The 23,121-nt window shown below is 39.5% G+C and overlaps 1 protein-coding gene across 1 annotated transcript; it reads right to left on the bottom strand.

The window, feature by feature from the left end:
• Window positions 1–1,038: 1,038 nt before the first annotated feature.
• HDAC10 (histone deacetylase 10) lies at window positions 1,039–20,532 on the bottom strand. The gene is given in 22 exon segments (XM_050899315.1): window positions 1,039–2,589; window positions 3,303–3,462; window positions 5,315–5,500; window positions 5,932–6,016; window positions 6,820–6,873; window positions 7,367–7,449; window positions 9,019–9,109; window positions 9,766–10,039; window positions 10,520–10,587; window positions 12,221–12,327; window positions 13,620–13,709; window positions 14,085–14,144; window positions 14,528–14,593; window positions 15,084–15,210; window positions 15,871–15,939; window positions 16,150–16,254; window positions 16,333–16,430; window positions 17,108–17,204; window positions 19,450–19,584; window positions 20,409–20,485; window positions 20,487–20,508; window positions 20,510–20,532. Coding segments are annotated over 22 exon segments (2,103 nt in total). The 3' UTR covers window positions 1,039–2,563.
• Between the last annotated feature and the right edge of the window lie 2,589 nt (window positions 20,533–23,121).

Here is a 23,121-nt window from a genome sequence, read left to right as displayed (position 1 = left end):
CTCCCTCCACCTGCGCAGTGCCCTCAGCAGAAGCCACGGGGCCACGCAGAGAGCGGTGGAGAAAGTGTGGGCACAAAGATGCGGGTGCTGACGGTGCCAGGCAGCGCAAGGCTGGCCTGCACGACACCGGCCATCCCTGGGGCGGCTCTGAAGCACCCACCGAAAAGGTGCGGAGGGTGCCAGCACAACCCCGGAGGAGCTCCCGGCGGCGGGGGCTTACCCCGAGGATCAAGCTGGGCCCAGCCCTTCCACCCCCGAGAAACGCGTGCCAGCCTCCTCCTCGCCCCCAGCCAGCGCACGCTGACAGCACGAGCACCATCCCCTGCACAACCCCGCACCCGCAGGGCTGCCCCGCCACCCCCAGCCCCTTCCACCCTTCACCTGCCCAGGGGGACCCCGCGGTGCCCGCCCCAGCGCTCCCCACCACCCCCGCCGTACCTGGGGCAGCTCCCCCGGGACCGGCGGGAGCGGGACGCCACGGCCGCCTCCCTCCCTCTGCGCGGGCCGGCGCGCACGGCGCCGCCAACGTCACGCGAGCGCGACGGGCCGCGGCGCGCGAAGAGGCGGTGGCGAAGGGCGGCCCTGGGCGTCGCGGCCGCCCGGCCCCGCTCCCCGGGCCTGCCCTCGCTGGGAAGGAGCCCAAGGCAAGGCGGCTGTTTGCCGTGGTCCGTACAATGGCGTGAGCCCACGTGCAGGCAGGGGCCGGAGGCACCGAGGCCCCCGGGCCCTCGCTGCCCGGCTGTGGTAACGCCGCGTCCCCAGGGCGGGGATGGGCGTCCCGGGTCCCCGGGCCGCAGCGCGGGACAGGAGCGTTGCCGCGCCTCGCGCCCGCCGTTCCCACAGAGTGGTTTAAACGCCGATACATAAAGCGCCGATTTCGACAGTTCACGATTGTTAAACCATTCCTGCGGTACTTACTTTAACGTTGTCACTCCATTTGCAAGAAATAACACTACTGCCGGAAAGCAGTAAACCACGCTTGTATTTTGTCCCGATCCGCAGAATGTAACTCTGCAGTCTTCTGACAATAATCGCAATCTAATTCTACCAAGAGTACACATTTTTTTCTCTTAATTCATGTTTTAATAAATTTGATCAAGATCTTAGAAAAATACATATCAAAATACAACATCGGTATCATTCAAACACTGGCTGGAGAAATTCACTTAAACGAAGGCAGGTAAGAGGGAATAAGCAGAGATACTTCTGAGAAAATGCTTTTTCCTTGAAAATGCTGAATTGTCAAAAAAAAGTATTTTTTTTCAGGGGAAAGAGAACAAACCAACAAATCTCCTGTTCTGAAAAGTTTAGAAGCTAAAGTTTGGCCATTACCCAGCTTCCAATCTAAAGTAAATACTTTTTGGAGTTTGAAGTTCAGTTTAAAGAAATTCTGAACTGAAACACAACATCTCGTGTTCTTCAACTTTTGTTTGTGAAAATGTTTGACGTGGCTTTTAGTTTCTTTTGAAATAGCTTTTCATTTCAAAATGTTCAAGGATGTTCCTATCCAGCAATAACTGAAAACAGGTATGGACGAGAAGGGAATCACCGGGAACAGTTATAAAAAGAGAACTGCGAAGATAGATTAAGGTATTCAAATTACGTAAAGTCAATCCTAGTAGCAACACCAGTATAAACATAATTTGAAGTGTTTGAAATCAAAACTTGAAATCACATTATTGAAGTCACAATCACAGAAAAGTGCTCTTGAAAATGAGCCCTAAATCATATCTGGAATGCTACAAAACAAGGCATACTATGGTTATTGCCTCAAGATGTTTATTTAATTTTGAGAATTCACATGATGTCAGCCTTAGGCCACTACCAAATCTCAGGGGCTTTTGGGTTTTTATTTGTTATATAGACAATTTACGTTTGAAAAGAGGGCAGAGTGAATATTGCTTTATTCAATTATGTATCTGTAATTTTATATATGCAAAATAGTTCAGGAAATTAAACTTAATGATCACAGGTGTGATGTAGGAAATGCATACACTATAGCTGTTCAGCTGCTTTTCTTTCTTCTTGCAATTGACAATTACTCATTAGAAAAATTAAAAGAATAGACCCTGTTAGGTGAATCCTTTAAATCAGATTATGAAATGAAATGTCATTAATCGGAAGGACCTGTTGTTAAGTTTAAACTCCCAATGAAATGGTGGTGGTAGTGCAAGCACACTGGTATTATGTTGAATAATATTAAAATGTTTTGCCTATTATGATTGCTCATTTCAGATGCCTGTCTTCTAACTTCTTTAACATTGACGCAGTCAAGCTACTGCATGTGCAAGCCTAACTTCACAATGTCACAAATGACATAGGCCCCAATTTGCAGTAATGAAGTACAGGAGTTCTCAAGTGTCAGTCTTTAATCCAATATAGAATTTGCAAGCACAATTCTCTAGCTGAAAATACGGATTTTAAGTATTTTTAAAAAAGGAGACAATTGTGAATGGCTCTTTTTCTGTTTAGAGATTGCCTTTTAAATCATCAGGAAAAGAGATGGTCAATGTGAAAAGCAACACATTTTCTTCTGCTGTGTAAAACGACTCTGAAAGTGAAGTCAATTTCTTGAAATCCCATCCTTCACTGAAAAGAACAGCAATAAGAAAAACAGTTACTAATCAAGCTCATACCACAATTCCCAACCCTGTAAGAACATTTTTATTGGAACCAGACCACTTGCTCTTGGCCATTTCTTCTGAAAGAGAGCAGGGCATTTTCTTTCAGAGAGAGATACCCACCTTTATCATTGCTTTTTCTGTTGAAAAACAAAAGTTATTCAGTAGAGAAATATTTCTAGACAAGTATGCTTGAAAACATACACACCTGCCTAATCTGATCCCTGTACAAACGCAGTACCCGATCCTCAGCTATTTGTGAATGTACTTTAAGCGTGACTAATCACTATTGAGTTAAGTTATTTGTGGACAAGTTAAATGTAAATAAAAATGTAACCTGATTCCGCACTATATTCAGAAAACGTGTTAGCAATCAGAGCCAGTGCACATCTTATTAACTATTCTTTAAGCACATAATATTTTGGTAGTTTCATTTCAAAATTTTGGAGTAACAGTATTCAAAGTTCCCAAGGGTAGAGTTGTTATGCTATGAAATTTGGTACTTTCTGGCTCAAGTGGCAGAATTAAAAGCATTCAGAGTTTCATCCTTTTCACATTAGATCAGTGTGCTCCCACTGACTTTAATATCCCACTGACTTACAGGATCCAGCTGTATTTTATCATCTTTTTTGAAACTTGCATATTTTAAATAAGAACTAAAGATAAAACCAGACAACTTACCTGAACACTGAAGCATTTTCCATTCCTGCTGAAACTGGTCTCTTAATATTTTTATTTTATTTACTTTTTCTTGGGTAGGAGGTACATAAACTCCAAAGTGAGGTATAGAAGCACCCACTAATGCTTTGGCTACACTTTGCATTACATTTATCTCTGTGTCCTATTTCAGAAGAAAAAAAAAAAACCTGCTGGGAACCAAACTTTGTTTCAGTAACACATTAAATATTTTAAAACAAACTTTTGTAATTATGTTACTAGTATTAGTAGCAAGAATGAGCAACTTTCAATTTTCAAATAAAAATGTGTCAAAATGGAGAAGTTTTTTCTGAAAAAGGTAAATTAATTTTTATCTCCTGTAAAACTTGGGGTTTTTTTCAAATAAAGAAAGAATCTCAGTTTTTCTTTTGTGATTGAAAAGAAACAGTGCTGGGTTAAAGGCAGAAAGTGTTAGGAGGGAAGGGGAGCATGGAGCTTCTTTACTTCATGCACCATTTATTCTCTATCTGTAGAAAATAGTGATATATTTTGCTTCATCAAAAAGTGACATTTTTTGGACTCCTGACAGTCTAAATCAAGGTCATTTGCTCACAGAAATTATATTCTGAGGCATCCATAGTATATGAGGATTATTCACATTTATTTTGAAGACTGTAACTCTATCTTATTTTTAAAAGATAGAAGTCTTTTTTCAATTATTCTAAAATGCCAAGCCCACACATTGGAAAATCCCCACACATTAGATAATCTTGTTATGGAGCTACCTGCGGAGTACTAATATAGAAGTCTCAGTCATTTCTTAAAGATGTATGTCTAACTTCCTTTTTATCCCCGAGTTTACCCTTCAGAATATCAATAATTCTTTCAGTTTCATACTCCTAATTAGGAACGTGCAAATACACTATTTCTGTATACTGTATATCAATGTACAAATTATATTAGCTTAGACAATTTACATATCAGCACTGTAAATTAAAACAAATAACATTTGAGAAGACTGCAGAATAAAGTATGTCAAAATCCACTTAATTGGCAGCTTAACAAATAGTATGTCTTTAATTGGATACTTGCTGGGAAACAGATTAGAATAAAATTGCATATGTGAACAATTATTCATTGCTTCTCATTAAAGAAGAACTAGAAGGCACAAAAGCAATCAAAAGTTACTGTTTCACAGAACACACAGAGAAATTGTGTTACTCACAGCTACAAGATGCTGCAGAGGCCAAGAGTGTGAGTTGAGTTCTTTATGAGATTAGACAAATTCATGGAAGATATGCTCACAGGCACTTATCACACACTGGTCTGGATACAGCCTCCGACTTCCCAAATTTAGAAATCCTTAATGTGGTAGTGTATGGAAACACCAGACTAGGGAAAGATCCATACATTCTTTATTTCCTTTCCCATGCTCTCTATCAGAAACACAAAGCTCTGGTAGATTGGTCCTCAGTTATGTCTTGTGGCAATTAAGTTCACTTAAAGGATATGTGCTATTTTGATTTATTTTCTGCATGATGGAAGTCGTGTGTGATAAAGTACAGCATGGGGGAGAGAAGGAGAGGAAATTTAGTGTTTTATGGTAAACAGGACAATGGGCTGGTTTCAATCACATTTGATAGAAAGAGGCCATATAATCAACAGACAAGTGTCTCTTTTCAGGAGACAACTCAGCTGTGAATCCCAGATGGAAAGGGAAGTTAATCCCCGAGCTGTGGAAAATTGTTAGAACATGTACTGTCTACAGACATAACCATAGGCTTGCGTTCATGCCTCAGCTTCTCAGTCACGCAGGCTGCCTACAGCTCGGTATGCATCTGTGTCTGGTCTGGTTCTCAGGCCAGAGAGAAACTGGGGCTATTTGCATCGTGAACTCAGGGGTACCAAAGACCATATAGATACAGCCAATATTTTCTACTGGGCAGCTTGAAGCAGTTCATACCAAGCATGCTGCTGCTTGATTTGAGTTCTGTCCTAGGCACTTTGCAGTACCACGGCATAGCACCACTTCTTACCTCGATCACTGCAAAAATTCGAGACTCAGCTAATCCTTGCAGTAAAGCAAAAAGCAGAGAAATCCCACTTATTCCAAGGCTCCTGTGTGGTCCAACAGCTATTACTGTCAAATTAGGTTGATAACTGTATGCTACAGGAAGAATGAATCCAAGTACAGCAGAAAAGAAGTCATTTCCTTCAGCATCCTTTAACAACAACGAGAAACTGTTTAGCACAAATGTAAAGCCCCAAATTCCCAGATATGAAACAAAACAGTAAGGTGAATCTCAAAAAGCTTTTGATTGACCTAGGAAACAGGATATTGATCTATTTTCACAGCAATTTTTATACTAAACATGCAGATCATTAATCTTTTCCTTAGTGTCTTCGCACTGTAACTCTGCCTTCTTGAAGATGAACTACAGTAGCTACTGAAGGTTTCCTCAAACCTATGCATTCTAATACCCTCTAAAAATCTGTGGAGGAGTAGTACCCTGGCAAGGGCAAGAAAAGGAAATATTTTCAAAGGTCCAAATCGCAGTGAGGGGTGTAATTCTCAGTGTCATTTTATGAATTTGTAAATACATTCTATTATTTCTGTTAAAAAAGTTTTTCTCTTCTCTAAGGTGAATCTTACCTCTTTCCAGTTTAGAGAAATATAGTGTTTGGAGCTGGTCTTTCCAGACTGTTCTTTCTCACAAATATGTATTATGAGTATTTTTCTGTAAATAAAAACCGCATCTGAGTATTTAACCAACAACTTCCAATGAGAGAAAAAGATCTTTTCCTTCATTATTCTTTAAATACTAATTCATAACATAGTAATGCAAATAGTTATTTGCTCCTACATACCATAATGGAAACACCAATTAAAACTGAAATCCTTTTTAAGGTATTTTTAAAAAGAGTATTAAAGACTATGGGCAAATTACTTTTAAGAAAAAGGGGAAGTGGCAAAAAAAGTTATAGATAAGTAAAGATGACTTTCAATAAGGAACTTGGCATCAGCAGTATGTGCCCCGTGCAGTTATAGGGGGCTACACCCTACATAATTAATAATTGCCTTCTTCATTACATTCCATTTTCAATATTCCATTTTCAATATTCCATTTTCAATATTCCATTTTCAATATTCCATTTTCAATATTCCATTTTCAATATTCCATTTTCAATATTCCATTTTCAATATTCCATTTTCAATATTCCATTTTCAATATTCCATTTTCAATATTCCATTTTCAATATTCCATTTTCAATATTCCATTTTCAATATCAATCTAAATTTCAATTAATATAGAAGGATTATACTTTAAACCTACCACTGAACTCATCAAGTGGCACTTAGAGATAGCAATTTGTCTTTAGAGATGTATTTGGGGATGTTTTGTATTTTGTCTCAAGCTAAACTTGATGAACATCAGCTCATGACTGATTCCCTAGTGCAGATTTCATCATACATATGGACACTTATGAACATTTATAAAGCCTTTGGGATTTGACTTCCTGAAGTAAAGAGAAACCTCACCCATCTTCTGTATTCGGCGTGATTTGCATGTCTCCAACAAATATACAAAGCACTCTGCAGAAAACAAACAAAAATATTCATACATTTACAAGTAATTTTTTTTCAGTTAGTGCAATTTGTTTAAAGAGTTTGCATATAGATTAGATGCACACAAAAAAAAACGTGTATTGTTTCTGAATCTGGTCCATTAGAAGTGTAAAGAAAACACATTTATGACAGCTCAAGGGAACTCCTTTTCTCCCACCAAATACTGGGGAGAAAAAACAAAACCAAGAAAATATCCTCAGGCCAAAACCAATCAAAATCTGACAAAGAAAATGTAGGCTAGCACAGCAGTCATCCTTACAAATGTTTTGCCTTTGGTAAGGCAAAAAGTTTTTGCTGGCATATACAATATTGTCTGTACTACATACTGAAAATGCTATGCATATGGAGATGCTATTTGTTTTAAAATTAAGGTTTCAAAGGCAATTTGCCATAATTCACACATTTTATCTTATTTTTACATTTTGTCAAAGGGCCTCAAATGCAAAAGATACAAATTCACCTTTGAAATCCAAAACGAACAGAATGTTGTAGTGCAACAGCAACAGAAACAGATGTGGGTGATTCTACAATTCCATTGCGTACCTACAAAATATATTTTTCATTCAGAAATAATTAATGCTGCATACGATCATGTAATTTCTTATTTGTAACAACTGTATTTTTGCTTATTTATAGGTATCATTCAAACAAAGCTACAGCTGTGTGAAAGGGATCTTGATGATCTATCATAGTAGGGTTAAGAAAATGTTATTAATTCATTTTCTACAGAAAGGCCATATTTGATTATTATGCCAAGAGCTGTTCTATTACTTCAAAAGCATGGTGCTATGCTGAAAGGCAAGTATAAAAATAGCTTTTGCAGGGGAAGGTCATCTTTACTGGTTCTCTCGGTAGTCTGCAGATTGGATACACTCAGTGTGCCAGTAGGCAAACCACCCCAGAAAAATGCACCCTGTGAAAAGGAGGTTGTCCCTGAATTCTAATTCTGACTCTTCCTTTAGCCTAGGCAATGACAAGGACAGTATTACTCAGTCAACCTTTCAGTGTTCATGTGTTGTGTAGTGCTTTGAACTCTACATGAAAGCTAAGCAAAAAGATATTGCATGCTCCCCCTCCTCACTCCTCCTCTTTGTATTTGTCAACATAAAAAGCTCAGCTTAGCATCTGCAACGCATGAAAAGTTCTATTTCTTTTTGCCAGTTACCATTCTTTTTTTATCTATTTATAGGCTTTCCTAGAGGTATGTGCAGTCTATAACGTTAGAAATTTGTCCCCGAGATCTACATAAGTGACTTCCAACAGCAAGAAGATGGCTTACAAGAGAGAGGCCATTCTGGCAGTTACTCTTCCTTGCAGGCCTGGTACTTTAAAGAGAGCTTTTCATTCCAAGGGAGAGACTGATTTATTATGATGTAATAATCTTTTGTTTTCTTAACTTGTTTGCAGTTTTTCTCTATGTATAAAAAGTTGGAGAAGCAAAAATACAGACGTGTGCCCTCTAAGCCTGCCTTCTCTTCATTCCTGACCCTGCAAGAATCAAAATGTTGAATTGGAATTACTCTGTTCAGAATCACAGCATTTTCAACAGCTCCACTAAAGCAATGTGTGCATGTGTAAATCAAATTTTACTCTTGCATAAATTGTTGTACAGATAATGCTAAGTGGGTGCAGCTGCACATAGCATGGCATCTTGTAATGAAGGGTAATGCAGAAGTAAACTCTCTCCTAAAGACAGAAGGCAAAACTCTGTGCACTAAGACAGGAAAATTTTTTACATTTCTTGCTGCTGCTCACTGGTGCTTGATATACCAACTTCTGCTCCCCTCAACTGGAAGAGTGAATGCCTGGCTCACCTGTATGTCTGAGAGTGATGAGAAGGTTATTATTGACTCATATGCTGTGACTGCAGAAAAGCAGGACAATGTCTTGCCCGAAGATCATTAGAAAGATGTCCTGGAGTTAACAACTATCCCTAAATAGTTGTTTTCTCATCTTGCATACTAGCTGTCATAGCTAAGCACATTCTAGCTGAGATTAGTGGGGTCGTGAACTACACAGTAACTAATATCTGGATGACAATATACTAGAAGCAGAAATCAGAGGAATCCAACTCTCCCCTCACCCCCCAAGATCAAAGCAGTTTATTATTACCTCCTTCTTAAGTATTTTATCTAGGATGGGCAACATACTGCCAAGAGAGAGCAAAGTTTTGTCCTCTTTCACAAGGTCTGCATAAAAGTCACTGTAAAATAAATTATATGAAGAAAAACTAGGTTAGAGGCAACAATGCTTTTGAAGAGGACACCGATACGGTACTTTGCAGTTAGTATTGGCAGGGTACATTTTGTATAGGTGCTACACATTCATTCTCAAAAACCTAGCTCTAGCAGGAAGACAACAACACTGTTGCCTGACAGTCTTGAGCTCTCTAAACCTGTCTCCATTCTGCACTGGAAAGAAAACAAAAATGTCTGATGATATTCAGGAAATAGAGTTCCGTCAAAATTAGACCGTCTAAGACAAAAAGTTGAGCTGCTCAAATCAGACCAGTTTGGCATTTTTTTCAGCTAAACTGAACACAGAGCTTTAAGACACCTTCCTAGCAAAATCTCCTTCTAAATGAATACATTTGTACTAACTGTTCTATCTCCATTGAAATAGTTTTCTCTAGAAATACTGTGATTAGTTCTTTAAAGGACTTCAATGCTACAAGTGATAACTAACACCAGAATGATAACCAACACCAATGTCTTCATTTTTCAAAGAAAGAAACTCTGGCTATAATTGAGTAGACTAAGGCCAAAAAGATGACCGTGGCAGAGACAGAGGTAGATGACAGTCTGTACAGAGACCTCTCATCCTCATAATTATGTTGAAAATTAAATAGATAGGACCAACCTGACAAGAGCTTTTATTTCAGTTTTGTCCATTTCCTTCACCAAATGAACGGGTACAGGGAGCAAATGTGCTGAACCTTTAGAGTCAGTTGTTGTTGCTGTTTTGATGGGAGGCACTGGAAATAGAACATTTTTCATGTGCAGTTCCAAAAACCTTTCTACTTTGACAGTTTCATCGTTGTTAGTTATCTTAGATTCATGTTCTGTGGAGGGATTTGCATTAGCCTTCTTTAGTAAGTGCGATTTGGTGCTCAAATTCTGCAAAAATGATGTGTCTAGAGGAAAAAAAGAGGAGTTTCACATGTATTAATTCCTGAGCAGTGTGTTAATATTTGGTTACATTTATTTACAAAACAGAGTACATCTGTATTCATAGTATGAATATTTATCTCCATGCACTAGCTACAATCTTTCCTGCCACAGATGTTACTTTTCAGTGCTGCTACATTTGTTTTAATCTAGTGAAAGGTCATAAATGATAATAAATCTTATGCCCATATTTTAGACACAGAAAACGGCATCCTCAAACAAAGATATCAAAGCACTACTTTTTGGCGTGATGTTTGCCTGCTTCAGAAGTTCTTTTCAGACCAGCTGAAGACATGGCCTTGAATGAAGCCTCACACTGCTTCATTAGTCACTTGATGAATAACTGGTAGTTCAATTATTTTAATCCACTGGTATTAATCATTTTGCATTTCTGTATGAATCCATTTACCAATCACATTTGCTTGAAGAAAGAGAAGAGTAATTACCTTCATACATCAACCATTTCCAGTAGGGTTTATGTGCTGCTCTCACATTTTGAATAGATTCAACAGCACTACAAAAGAAACAGGATTAACGGTATTAGCACTAATGAAAATACAGGAAACATAACTTACCTCAATGAAAAAGCAAAAACAAAAAGTCCAACTGAAAATGAACAAGCTCTGCTCTATTCCAAGAATGCAGAACAGAATGATAAAGAGAATGAGGGTCAATGGGTAGATTGCTTGGAAAGATAAGATTCAAGAGTCAAAAAAGAAAAGTGAAGAACACATGCAGTATGTACACACGTTTACACACATTGAGTGAAATCCCAACCCTGCTGTTGGAGGAAGCATGCCTGTCCCTGACTTCAGGAAAGACAAGATTTCACCTGTCTGTCTTTGCTCTGTCAGAGATTTTATCTACAGAATGTAGAGATGTAATTAGATTCAGTCAAAACCAAGACTATCTGTTCAGGAACCAAGTAAATCACATTCCTGGCTATTCTTTGTGTTGAAATCTCTTTTTTATCATCACTGGTATTTGCAGCACTATAGGCAAATGGTCCTATTACATTAGCTATCATACAAACATACTTCAGGCCATGTTAAATCAAGGAAAAATTCTGTGTACTTGGAGATTATTTGTAAGGTGTTCAGGAGCTGGACTGATATAATGGAAAAATATATAATCAGCTCTCTGTTACCTAGGATGATAGCAACCTGAGAGACTACAGTTGGTAGAGAAGAAAAAGAGGTGATACAGGGGCTACGGGATGTGCTGGGAGCAAAAACCAGCTTTGCTCCATCGGAGTTTACCAAACCCAACTCTGCCCACAGCCTGTGTATATCTACACTGCTTCCCTGACTGATCTGAGCTCTGAGTTTTAACTAACACAGCCAACTGCTAGGTGCTGCCACCAAAATGCATGAGGAGCATTACTGCTGGAAAAAAGCATGGGACAAGTATTGAGGTGGGAGAGAGCCTGAGGATAGAACATGGAGCCGTGGAGGAGATGGTACAGACAGGAAGAGAGAAAGACGCTGTTTAGATGTGGGACTGATTCAGGCCCAAGGTTCAGAATGCTTTACTAGGTCAGATTCACCACTGTGCAAACACAATCTTACTGTCTCCAAAAAGACGGTAGACCCAAAGTTTAATTATCTTGGTACAGCTCCACACAGTCAAGTGCTTTCGCACCCCAGGCCTCGATGCTCCAAATGCCAGAAACACAAGGAGTCGTCAAGACTGGCTCCGCACAGCATCAGCTCTCACTGATGAGAGAAACGTTAGCTCCAGCTATTGCTGTACTACAGCAACTGAAGTGGCCCTGGAGTCTAAAGAACTAATCCCTGCAATTACTTACTTTCCCAAATACTGGCTGTTATTAACTGGCATTGCCTTGGTTACAGCAGGATTGTCTCAGCCTTGAGTGAGATGGATCTCCACAGGATAACAACGCCCAAGAATAAATAGCATAAAATTATAAGCCATTAAGTTCTCACAACTTGAAATAATTTCAGAAACAAAAGTATACAAAACTGTACTTTGGATGACTTTTTTGGAAAGCAAGTTATCCAAAGCAGAAGACAATATATTATAAAGCATCATATTAAAACTTTGCTTCGGCAAAATGTTCAAAGCATGCATGTCTTTAGTCTCTTCGATAAATACATGGGTTGTTCTAAAATTCTTCATATACTTACCTTAGGCAAGGTGCCATTTCTCCAGTTATTTGAGGTACAGGATCTCCAAGCAGAGTTTTTACAGTCATGCAGACTGATTCAGACAATGACTTTAAGTGGTATCCACCCTAGAAAAAAGTATTTTGTGTCACCTAAGGAACAAGTACGTGTAACATCTATCTGAATATCATCATGGAAAATAAATTAAACTTTTGAAATATATCTGAATTTACAGAAACAGAAGATGATATGCAAGTACATCTAAGGCAATGATTTCCAATATGAAAACAGTAAGTTAGAGGCTACTTGCTGAACTTCACTGGCATCCCATGATTCAACTCACTTTATCATGGTTCAATTCATTTCGGAAATCAGTCATGATTTTGCCATGAAAACCCTGGAAACATATGTCTTCTCCATTCCTATCTATGATATGCCATCTTCAACAATTCTTGTGGAAGATTCCTTAGAACGCAAATACTATCACTGTCCTCTAAAATGTCAGTACAAGGGAAATCTCCCACAGCCTGACACTTTAAAGATATGACTATCCTAATGGTTTGGCAGGATGTGGAGATTTAAGACTGCTAGGTTGTTGATGATAGATGGCTTCCTGCATACCACCTGTGGAGCAGTCACATCACCTGCATTAGGAGGGGATGCTTATTTGCACTTCAGCTGGTAGACAGAAATATCTATAATAACCTGCTAGAGAGAGAAGGATGATGGAAGAAAGGTCATGCAAAACAGAGGTCAAGTGAATCAATTAATAAACAGTTCACTCTTGCAGACCTTTTTGGCAGTAATATTTCCACAGTCATTTACCTGAAAAGCCACCATTTTTCTAACATGTAGCAGAAATAGGGAGTTGAAATCTAGATTTCAAAAGGAGGAAACATTTTTAATTGTTTAAAAAAATAAAAAAAGTGCTTGCATAGAGGCTTTTCATCAAAAAAAGAGGGAATTTAGTAAGGGCTCCATTACTAAGTAAGAGTATATTTAGGTTAAAGGGTTTTTTAAACTCTCCTGGAGTAAGACATACTTGTAAAAACATTGGTAGTGCAGCTTATTCACTAAATACATTTTAATGAGTTTGGGACTGTCCAGAGCAGCAGACTAGTCACTGTTCACAAGAACTGAACGTATCTGTGGAGGATATGTTTTTTTTGAACAATGAGCATATGCTCCTCTGTTTCAAAATTTTAAGTTAAAAAAAAAAATCAGGTTTTAAGACATGCGTTTCTTTTAATGTAGAAGAGCATTGTCAAATCTTAGCCATTTTTGCATTCCTGATTCTCAAAAGAAAGACAAAAAGAATAAATTACTTTGTTACAAAGTTTCGCTTCCTAGCTTCTAGCTTGCCCTATATAGCTCTCATACAAAGACCCTTCCCCTGGGAGTACATTTCAAAAGTCTTTACCTCTAGGATGACACACAGCTTTCCATTAGCTAACTGCATCAGGAAATGGGTAAGGTGGGCAAAAACCTCAGGAGTGGCATTCATCTGACCCTAAATCAAAGAAAAATTTTTAAGAGATGAAACCCTGAATCAAAAACATTGGTAAAAAAAACCCATACAATCTCAAATACATGAGTCTGAGTTGGAATATTGGAACACTTGCCTCTCATTATATCTAACAAAATGCCGAAAGAACTGCTTTAAAGGAAGGTGCAAAAACCAACACAGTAATTACACCTATAGGATAATCTGTCTTTACATGTCTCGTTGTAGTATTTAATGAGCTGGGGTCAGCTTAAAGACTCAAACATGTATTTTTAGCTTGGCCAAAGTGAATTTCACGTAGCAATCACAGGACATTTAAAAGGTAGGAATATTCTGTGAACAGATTCATAACTGACAACACAAAGGCCACAAGTTACTTACCTCAGGGTCTCCAATTCCAGAATCATATCCAGACGAGACAATAACCAGTTCAGGATCAAACTGTTATAAAACAGAGAGAGTTGTAGCACATTCTTATGTCCCATTTTCAATTTTCAACTGTACCATGTTCAGCTGTTATTTCAGCTAGAATATGAACACAAATAAGGACTCTCCTTGAATAAAAACTAAGATTACTCTTTTACACTATTTTAATTCCTGCTGGAGAAGTTGCAGATCATTATATCAAATATTTAAAAGCTAACATTCCATAGATACTATTCAGTTGATCAGGACATCAGTCATACCAGCAGAAATAATGTGTTAACTGTGCTACTGGCAATTACTGCTTTTCTGCAAAATATTCACTGATACCTGCTTAAGAGGTACTTAAGTAGTAGTCTTTGGTTTTGCTATTCAAATAGCAGAGCAGTAAAAAAAATTACCTCAAAAGCCATTGGAAGCAACACATGGAAAAACGCAGCAAGATAATCTGAATTTCCCATCCCAACCTGCAAAATGTGAGAAATGTAGGTCGTATTTTCCTGTTGGAATAACAAATTTTCTAAGGTTCTTCAAGACTTTAGGGAAAGACAGTATCAAGAGTTAAAGATAAGGGAACCTTATGAGGTCAAGTAAAACAAACTCCATTTAGGTGCATAAATATCCACCATTTTTAGTCTTAAGTACAAGCTTCAGTTCTCTGCTGAACAAGGATGGATGTAATCATCTCGTGAAACACTTTCTGATTTGATGGCTAGGCAGTATATTAAAGAGAAACCAAACATGTTTATGTTTTTCTCTCCCTCTTTTTTTTTTTTTTTAAAGATTATCACATTCTGAGCCATGTTTTTCAGCAGACACTCCACTGACAGGAAGGAGGTACACTGTGCTAAGACATCTGCCAAGTAAGTGAAGCAGTGCACTTCTCAGAAAGTGTTACGTAAAGCATGAGATACAAAGCTATTGCACTTGCTTTGTTGTGTTGTAAACAACATTTACCTTATTCCAAGGCAAATTTATGTTAAAACCTTTTCCTTTTCCCAGACCCACAGCATCGTAATCAGATTCTTTGAGTGATGGCCAGAATTCCTGATGTTCATAGCGATGCCAGGAAAAATACAAAACACTGAAAGATACAAAAAAACCAAATCCAACTTGACAAAAAGATTCCAAAACTGACTTTATCTCCTGAACCTGGTGACTGTAATGACTAAAAACAAGAAAATAGAACTATCTTTGCTCCTTAGTTCTCTTAATGGACTTGGACTGTGAAACTTGGTACAGTAGGTCCTATGCCAAAATTAACTTAAAAATTAACCTGCTAAAAATTTCTTGTATGCATGCACTCCGTTCAGATCAAATACAGAGCATTTTCAGAAGAACAGACTTGTTTCTAGAACCTACTTCTGTGGCTTTTCCGAAAACAATATAAAGCTCATGTATTTTATCCAACTACCGCTTGAAAACTTTAACTGAGAGATTTGTGAATACAGAGAATAGATGTATTACCTGAATACTGGCATGAAGAGATCTTACTACTGGCAAACCAAGGTAATCATATTGCTCATTTTGTGTTTGTTATTCTTTAAAGTAGAAAAGATTTACATATTTCTTTTTTTGTTAGAATTTTACCCTCTATTTTATAACAAGTAAAAAACAATAGAGTGACTAAAATAGCAAGGAGAATGTTTTGTAAGATTCTAGTTTTAGAAATTTAAGAAATCTTATTCTCTACAGAGGGAAGCAATCTTTAACCAGCTAACGTAAAAAAAAAAATCCTTCAAACCTTGGATCCTCTTCAAATATATATTGAGTTCCTTGCCCGTGGTGCACATCCCAGTCAACAATTAGGATTCTGCAGAGATCAATAAAAGAAAACATTCAGCGGAAGAACCACAGCATCTTGATCTAAAGGAGGTACAGATGTATAATGTTTTTCTGACCCAAAAGGTACATGACACCCAGAAAGCTCTAGACATTAATCTAAAATAGTACAATGTCAAAGTGTTATCTAAATGCCATACTTGGGTATGAAAAGCTTCTATAGAGTCAGCCGTGCACTTACCTCTGTAGACCGTATTTCAGTTTTGCATATTCTGCTGCAATAGCAACATTGTTGAACAAACAGAACCCATTAGCTGCATTTCTCTGGCTGTGGTGACCTGGAGGTCTAAAATGAAGTTTTATATTGTTACTCACAACAAAAGACATTTTGGTAAGAAGTGAAAACTCTCACATATTTTCTTACCTTACTAATGCCATTCCATTACACACTTTTCCTGACATCACAGCGTCCACCAGCTGCAAAGTCGCTCCTACTGCTAGTCTGGCACAGCGGTAAGTGTTCTGAGAAAGAGAAACTCATAGTTGTCATCAATCACTGATCAGCTTGTTTTAAACTAATCACACATGGTGTGCTTTTGCACCCCAATAGCAAATGTCTTGGCATAATTCTACCGAACTGAGGTTGTATGCATAGTTGAAACCAGAATTTTACAACACAGATTCCAATGTGCTTTCTACTAGGTTTGCCTGTGATCACCATACCCTTTATAAGGATATTCTCTCTGGAGCAGTTAAGAAACACGAGATGGACATATTGAACTGACTAGTGGAATAACATGGCATCTTTGAAAATAAGGAATGAAACCTTACAGAAACAAAACACGGAACACTTCACCTCCATTACCTGGCACAACATTTAAGAGCAACTGTTGCCAAAATGTGATTTGCAGGTCATTAACGGTCTACAGTGACATTAAGTGACAAAAATAGAGCTAAAATTTGGGTAGTGCACTACACTGGCATGATACAATTACAGAATAGATGACAGGACACTTAATTTAAATTACAGCATTATACTAAACTTGAAACAGATAACAATAATATCATAAATAAACGCAAGTCTACTTAAATAGCAAAAAATATATTGCCAATTTTCCCCTACTCAGAAAAGTGCCACTGTGATGCAATAGCACAAATACTTATAACTTCCAATAGAAGCAGCAGTTTAACTTACACACCGGATGAAAGAAAAAAGCATCATAATTTCCAGAGACTCTTTTCAGTTCCTCCTCATTCATTGTCTGGGTGCTTTTCGCTACTTCCAAGTGTTCTGAACTGCAGAAGAGAGAGATTAACACAACACTTAACTAAGCAACTACAAAGGTTTTTTTAAATGCAAAATGTAATGAAAAGCAACAGAATATATGTTAAAAGGGGCTTTCTGTGAGACTTCACAAGTCCAATAGGTACTCTGGAATGCTAGTTGCGGGATATAGTGAAAAAAATAAGAAGCACTATGAAATCAAGGGTTGTCGGATGTCTTAAGAATGACATTCTTCTCCCTTTTCCAGTGGTGAGAGCAATTAGTCTTGCTTTCAAAAAAAGGCTCTTTGTTCATCATGCACAATCTATTTTGCAATCCACGCTACATATAGGTACCATCCCAACAAGAACTAAACCAGGATTCTGACAGTCATCAGAGTGTGAATTAAAACTCTGAGAATGTGCATCTAGTCCTCCCTTGTTCTATGGAAAAGTATTTGAATGAATCCCTTATCAGGTGTGTACTAACTCCCTCTTTTCACTGGTTCAAGAGTGCAATAAGTGCTAAGGCACTAGCATCAATGTTCCCCCAATTCTCTGTCACTGCTCTCCTGCCCTTGTGCAGTGAGCTGGAAATGCAGGCTGATGGCATCTACCCTCCCATCTGTGTCCTAATCCAGGATACAACGACCATATATGCGTTCCTCTAGGTGGACAACGCCAAAGCAACCAGAATTTCACAACAGAATGAGACACACTAGTGCTGCCTAATGGAAATAAAGCTAAACAGTGGCTTGAAAATGAAGGCATTAACAGGAATAAAACCATATGAACCTGAACGACTGCGTGATTATCAGTTTAACTTCAGCAGCAGCCTCGTAACTAACTGTGAGCACAAACAAAACATTTTTATAGGAGTTATAAATTTGTTTCAATCTAAAAGTGTTTTAAAAAGGAAAGAGCTCTATTATCTCTAGCTTACCTACGGAAACCAAGACAAGACTTAGTGATTTGTCCCTAGTCATCTAGCAGGAGCAACTCAACTGGAAATAGTGATCAAGCCTCTTCCATACTCAATCAGCAATGTATTTACTATGAAAATAAATTATATTGGTACACAGCACTAATTGCATTCTAACAAACAAGTATGTTCTTAGGAAAAATACTGTTCCGGAATCTGAAAACTTAAGCATGACTTGGGATCAAGCTATGGTCCTCGTCACAGGTGTCACAGCCTCAAGCGCATCTCTTCCCTCCTGGGGTTTGGCTGCAGGGTTCAGAACCAGCAGAGATAGTACAGCTGGTCACCTTGAAAGAGCGAGCTAGAAGGAGCCTCAGCAGAGGCTCCCTCCAAACAGCTCTGCTAAGAAGTCTCAGCAGAGGCTCCCCCTCCTTCACTCGGCACTTGCTTTTAAGATAAGGCTCTCACCCTTGGCTACATTGCAGCTGTGTTGCGTAGCCATGTCTGTGTTTGGCCATGAACCCCACTAATCTGGACCTGGACGCTGACCTGCGGACTGACTCTCTAGCTTGACCTCAGACCTGCCATGTCACTATGGCCTCGTCAGGCAATCTAAATTCATGGCTGAATCTGGTTACCATCACTGGACCTGTGCTGCTTGCCTCGCTTAGGTATTGTAGGATTGTGCCCTTGTCATGAAGCCACTGCTTCTGGCTGCTTTGTGATCATGCTCTGCTCCCTACTCCCCTTGCCTTTCAGAGACGGCTGCCCTTACCACTCCCTGACAAGGTCAAATGAGCACACAAGCATCACGCAGAATCATCTGCAGTTGGTTGCAGAATCATCACACCGAGGTGACAAATGCCAGAGCAGACTTCATTGCCATGACTTCAGAACAGGCAGGCTGCTGTTCCTCTTAACTTCCCCCCACCCCACCCCCCCCGCAGAATTAGCTGCAAGGTTTTTTTGTTTGGTTCACTCTACCTCAAAGATGCTTGGGAGAAAGAGGAGGTTATTATCTTTCTAAAGAAATACCCATTTTTCTACACTTTTTAGAGTCTTGTCCCAATTTTTATTAGAAGTTTACTTTTAATCCTATGTATAAATCAGCATTCATTGCTTAAGAACCCAAAGAGTGAGAATGGGGATTTAGTGGAATAGCAGATTCACACTTCAGCACCTACGCCATAGTCAACATTATTTGTCTAACTAAGTGTTACACATTTTCCATTGAAATTACTGGAAGTCATTGAGTTTTGGAGCAGACCTTTTCAAATGGAGCAAAATATGACCTGGAGGTATGAGACCTGTTATTTCATTGAATTAATTGAATGGTGATGAAAGTAAGTTTCAGACCTGTGAACCAACAGGATCTCCTCCTCACTTGCTTCCCTGGCAGGCACATGGACACATCTTTCCACAAGATGGTAAGATTTAAGCTGCTCATAGGAGGACGACAGTCTTTCTGGCACTTCAATACCACAAAGAGGACTAAAAATAAGTAATAATCATATTACTATAATACCGTAACAGCACAGATAACAAATACACTTCATAATGCCTAGCTTTTAACTTCCCATTGTAAGAAGATTCATTACCCTCATAGAGGGACATGTGAGAGTAAAAGAAAAACTAAATCTTTAAATACTTTTTGTTTTGGAATTAAGCCAAAAATTGGTTCTAAAATACATAAGCAGAAAATTATATATGGTTCTCAAATAAAAAACCACAATATCATCGGGGTTTTTTTCCTCTCTCACCACTGAAAGTAGCAATGCTTAACTACAGACACAGGAATGCTGAAATGAAAAGCTGTAGATTACAATGAAGGTGAACAGAGGAGAAGTGGGTTTGGGAGAGAAGACAACAGTGGACTGTTACTCTGAGCACTGCAAAGGTACTGGTCTAATATATGTAAATTTAAGCAAGTGGCATATACCAATTTCTAACTGAATTTAATTGACAGCTTTCAGCTGAGTGAGTATATCTACATATTTTTTCCAAGATCTTTAAAACAATTTAATTAGCTTAAAATACTTTATTTGGGGGGGTACTCAGATGCTTAAAGCTAACACTCCTTATTAAGGCCTACAGCTTCTCAAATCCAGCTTCAGATTATCATTACGGCATCTGGATACAAATTGCAAATAAAATATTTTTTTTTTTCCAAAAGGAGACTTTCTATTTACTAGGAAAATGACAGGGTATCTATAACTAGGTATTTCCTATTACACTTACAAAAACCACATTTACTTGGTACTTGTCTCAGAAGTCCTAATAAGAATCTATTCATAAAGAGAATGGCAGTGACTTACTCGCTCCAAAGCAGTTTATGAGTGGTCATCTCCTCATCATAAATCAGCGCTGTTCCTGAAGCCATTGCTACAGACAAAAATAAAACAAAAATCCCAAGACATATTTCAGGCAAGAAGTAAACATATATTAAAACAAAGTTTAATATTATATTAGCTAGTGAGAATACATGTACACAGCATATCTGCTTGCATGACAATTTTGCACTTTAGACTTTGTTCTTACAGAACGAACTCAAAGAAAATCATTTAGGTGGAGCCCTGACAAGACCAAGGAGCGAGGCAGCAGTGCAAAGCTAATGGCACAGACCTTGACACCTGATGCATGCAGGTAGGATTCACGGTTATCTGAATTTTCAAAACCTCAGCACAGGTATTTCTGGTGCAGGTGAAGGGGTTACGCCATCCCTCCAAGCTCCTCTAGACCATGCCTAGGGCCTTACAAAGGCTGTCAAGGATCTGAGCACAGGCCTGCACAGGCCTGCTCGTCCCGCCATTACACACAGATACTTACCTGTCACGGCTGATGTGAAAGGAAACAGCTACTTGTGAAAAATTCAGTTATAAAGCCACAAAGCATGAAAAACAGGATTATATACACCACAGGTAGAACAATTACAGGCATCTGTCGTGCTTAAAACTTTATCGGTCTTTCAAAAACCCAAAAGAGACATTTAAGAGAAACAAACCGATGCGAAGAAAGCGAGATTAAACCGCGCAGCTGGCCGCTAGGCCACCTCACCGAAGCCCCGGAACCGCCGGAGGGCGCGTTAACGTGGGCCGCGGACCCGCTCCGCTCCTCGCCTCCCGCCCGCCGGGGAAGCCTGGCAGCCTCAGGCGCCCTGAGCGGAGCCACCCGGGCCCCGCAGCGGGCCGCCGGCAGCGCCCCAGGACCCGGAGCGGGCTGCGGGCAGGCCCCGGCCTCCGGAGGCGGCGAGGGCGGGAAGCCGGCGCGCCTCAGCTACACGGCCCCAGCTTCGGCCCAGCCGCCGGGAACGCCGCAGCTCGGCCGCCCGCTCCTCCCGCGACGGCGGCGGCTCTGGGAGTGTCGAGCGGAGTCCCCGCCCCGCGGCCGACCGGGGCGCGGCTGGCGGCCCGGCCAGGTGAGCGGGGTTTAAATCCCTGAATTTGATTTTCGCCGGCACTAGTGCCGCTGTACATTTATTTCAGTGGTGTATAACGGGAGACCTTAAAGGGCATACAAAGAAAAACTTTTACTTTGCAGAGCTCTCTGAAGTAGGCCTGACAGTTTGAATTACATTTTCATGCCAAGGATAGTTCAACCACAGGTATTGTTAAGTTTTTAGTGCATAACAAATCCAAGAGCGAAAAAACCCACAACCCTGGACTGTACGGTATCCTCTAACATACGGAGAAATAAAATAAAAACTTGAACTAAAATGATTAGTCCTTCATTTCTGCAGAGCAACAAGAATCTCGTTCTCAGCAGGTAACACCAGACACCGTACCCCTTCACACCAAGCCCAGGTGCCGATGCTTCTGCTGCACGTCCTAAGTGGGTCACTGGCTGCCGGGCTGCGCGTCGCCCTGGGGAGCCTCCGTGAGAGCCCTCCTGGAGCAGCTGGCGTGTGTAAAGCCATGACAGGCTTCTTTAAATATTTACGGGCTTTCCTGCAGGGACTAGCACAGACTCAGAAGGAGCAAATGAACTGGGCTTTTGAGCAACCTACTTTTTTCTAAGCGCTGACTTCATTATACAATATAAACTGAATATAGGTTGTTTCAACTTTTTTTTTCTCAGTTTCTGCTAGTTTGCCAGTTCATGGTAGAAAGTGATGAGGCAGGTGTCATCAGGAGCATGCATACAAACCTGCACTTATAAGGGGACATATCAGGAACCCAGATCATTACAGATGGGACTTTCACAAAGCTACTGACCATAAACTTTTCCCATATTTGTTTCAAGAATATATGACCATAATAGACACTGTATTACTGAAATAGCTTCTAATTTATGTATTATCAATTACCTGTTCTTGTGTCTATTACACATATTTATAAAACTAAAATTAAGTCAAGTTCTGTCCATCTTCATGTCGTCTTTAATGTCAGTGTATTGCACTGACAATGAGGATGCTAATCATGTGGCCACTGTAATATTTTGCATTTCTTGAATATTATCACTCCATTAGTTCCCTGCTGACCACTTAGACAACTGGTAAAGTTTATACATTGACTTTTGTAATATGTCGAAAATGAAAAGGGACCTTTCAGTAGCGGGGACCTGCTTTAGAGTCCAGTTGAACCATGTTAAGTTCAAGATGGTCACGCAAGAATAAAAAGTTTCAAAAACTGCGTTTAGCCTATGCTCTCAGGTGTTACCACTGAGATGCTGTCAGCTCTGTCATTGTAAAATGATGCCCAGTAACCAAATCTTCTTGTGGCTGGGGCCAACCATATTGTGCTTACAGTTACTTATTCCTGTTTATTCCACTTTGATTCCGGCAAAAGCGACCAGCAGAGGGCTGCATTCTTTTAAAATACTCTAATGGGAGAAAATGGGATGGATTAATGAAACATTAAGCAAGGGAAAGTTTAGGTAACTGGAGAAAATGGCAGTGGGTGGTATAGAAAAATACACTAAAGATAGTCAGCTGGATTAAAACTGTTTTATGCCAGTTTTTGCACATATTACAAATTTTTTTTGCAATAACTCAAGGAAACATTTATACATAGCTGGCCAAGTTCAAACTTG

The sequence above is a fragment of the Gymnogyps californianus genome, chromosome 1 (assembly GCF_018139145.2).
Source record: "Gymnogyps californianus isolate 813 chromosome 1, ASM1813914v2, whole genome shotgun sequence".
Taxonomy (NCBI): Eukaryota; Metazoa; Chordata; class Aves; order Accipitriformes; family Cathartidae; genus Gymnogyps; species Gymnogyps californianus.
The sequence above is the reverse complement of the archived record's forward strand: the minus strand, read 5'-3'. Positions and strand labels throughout refer to the sequence as shown.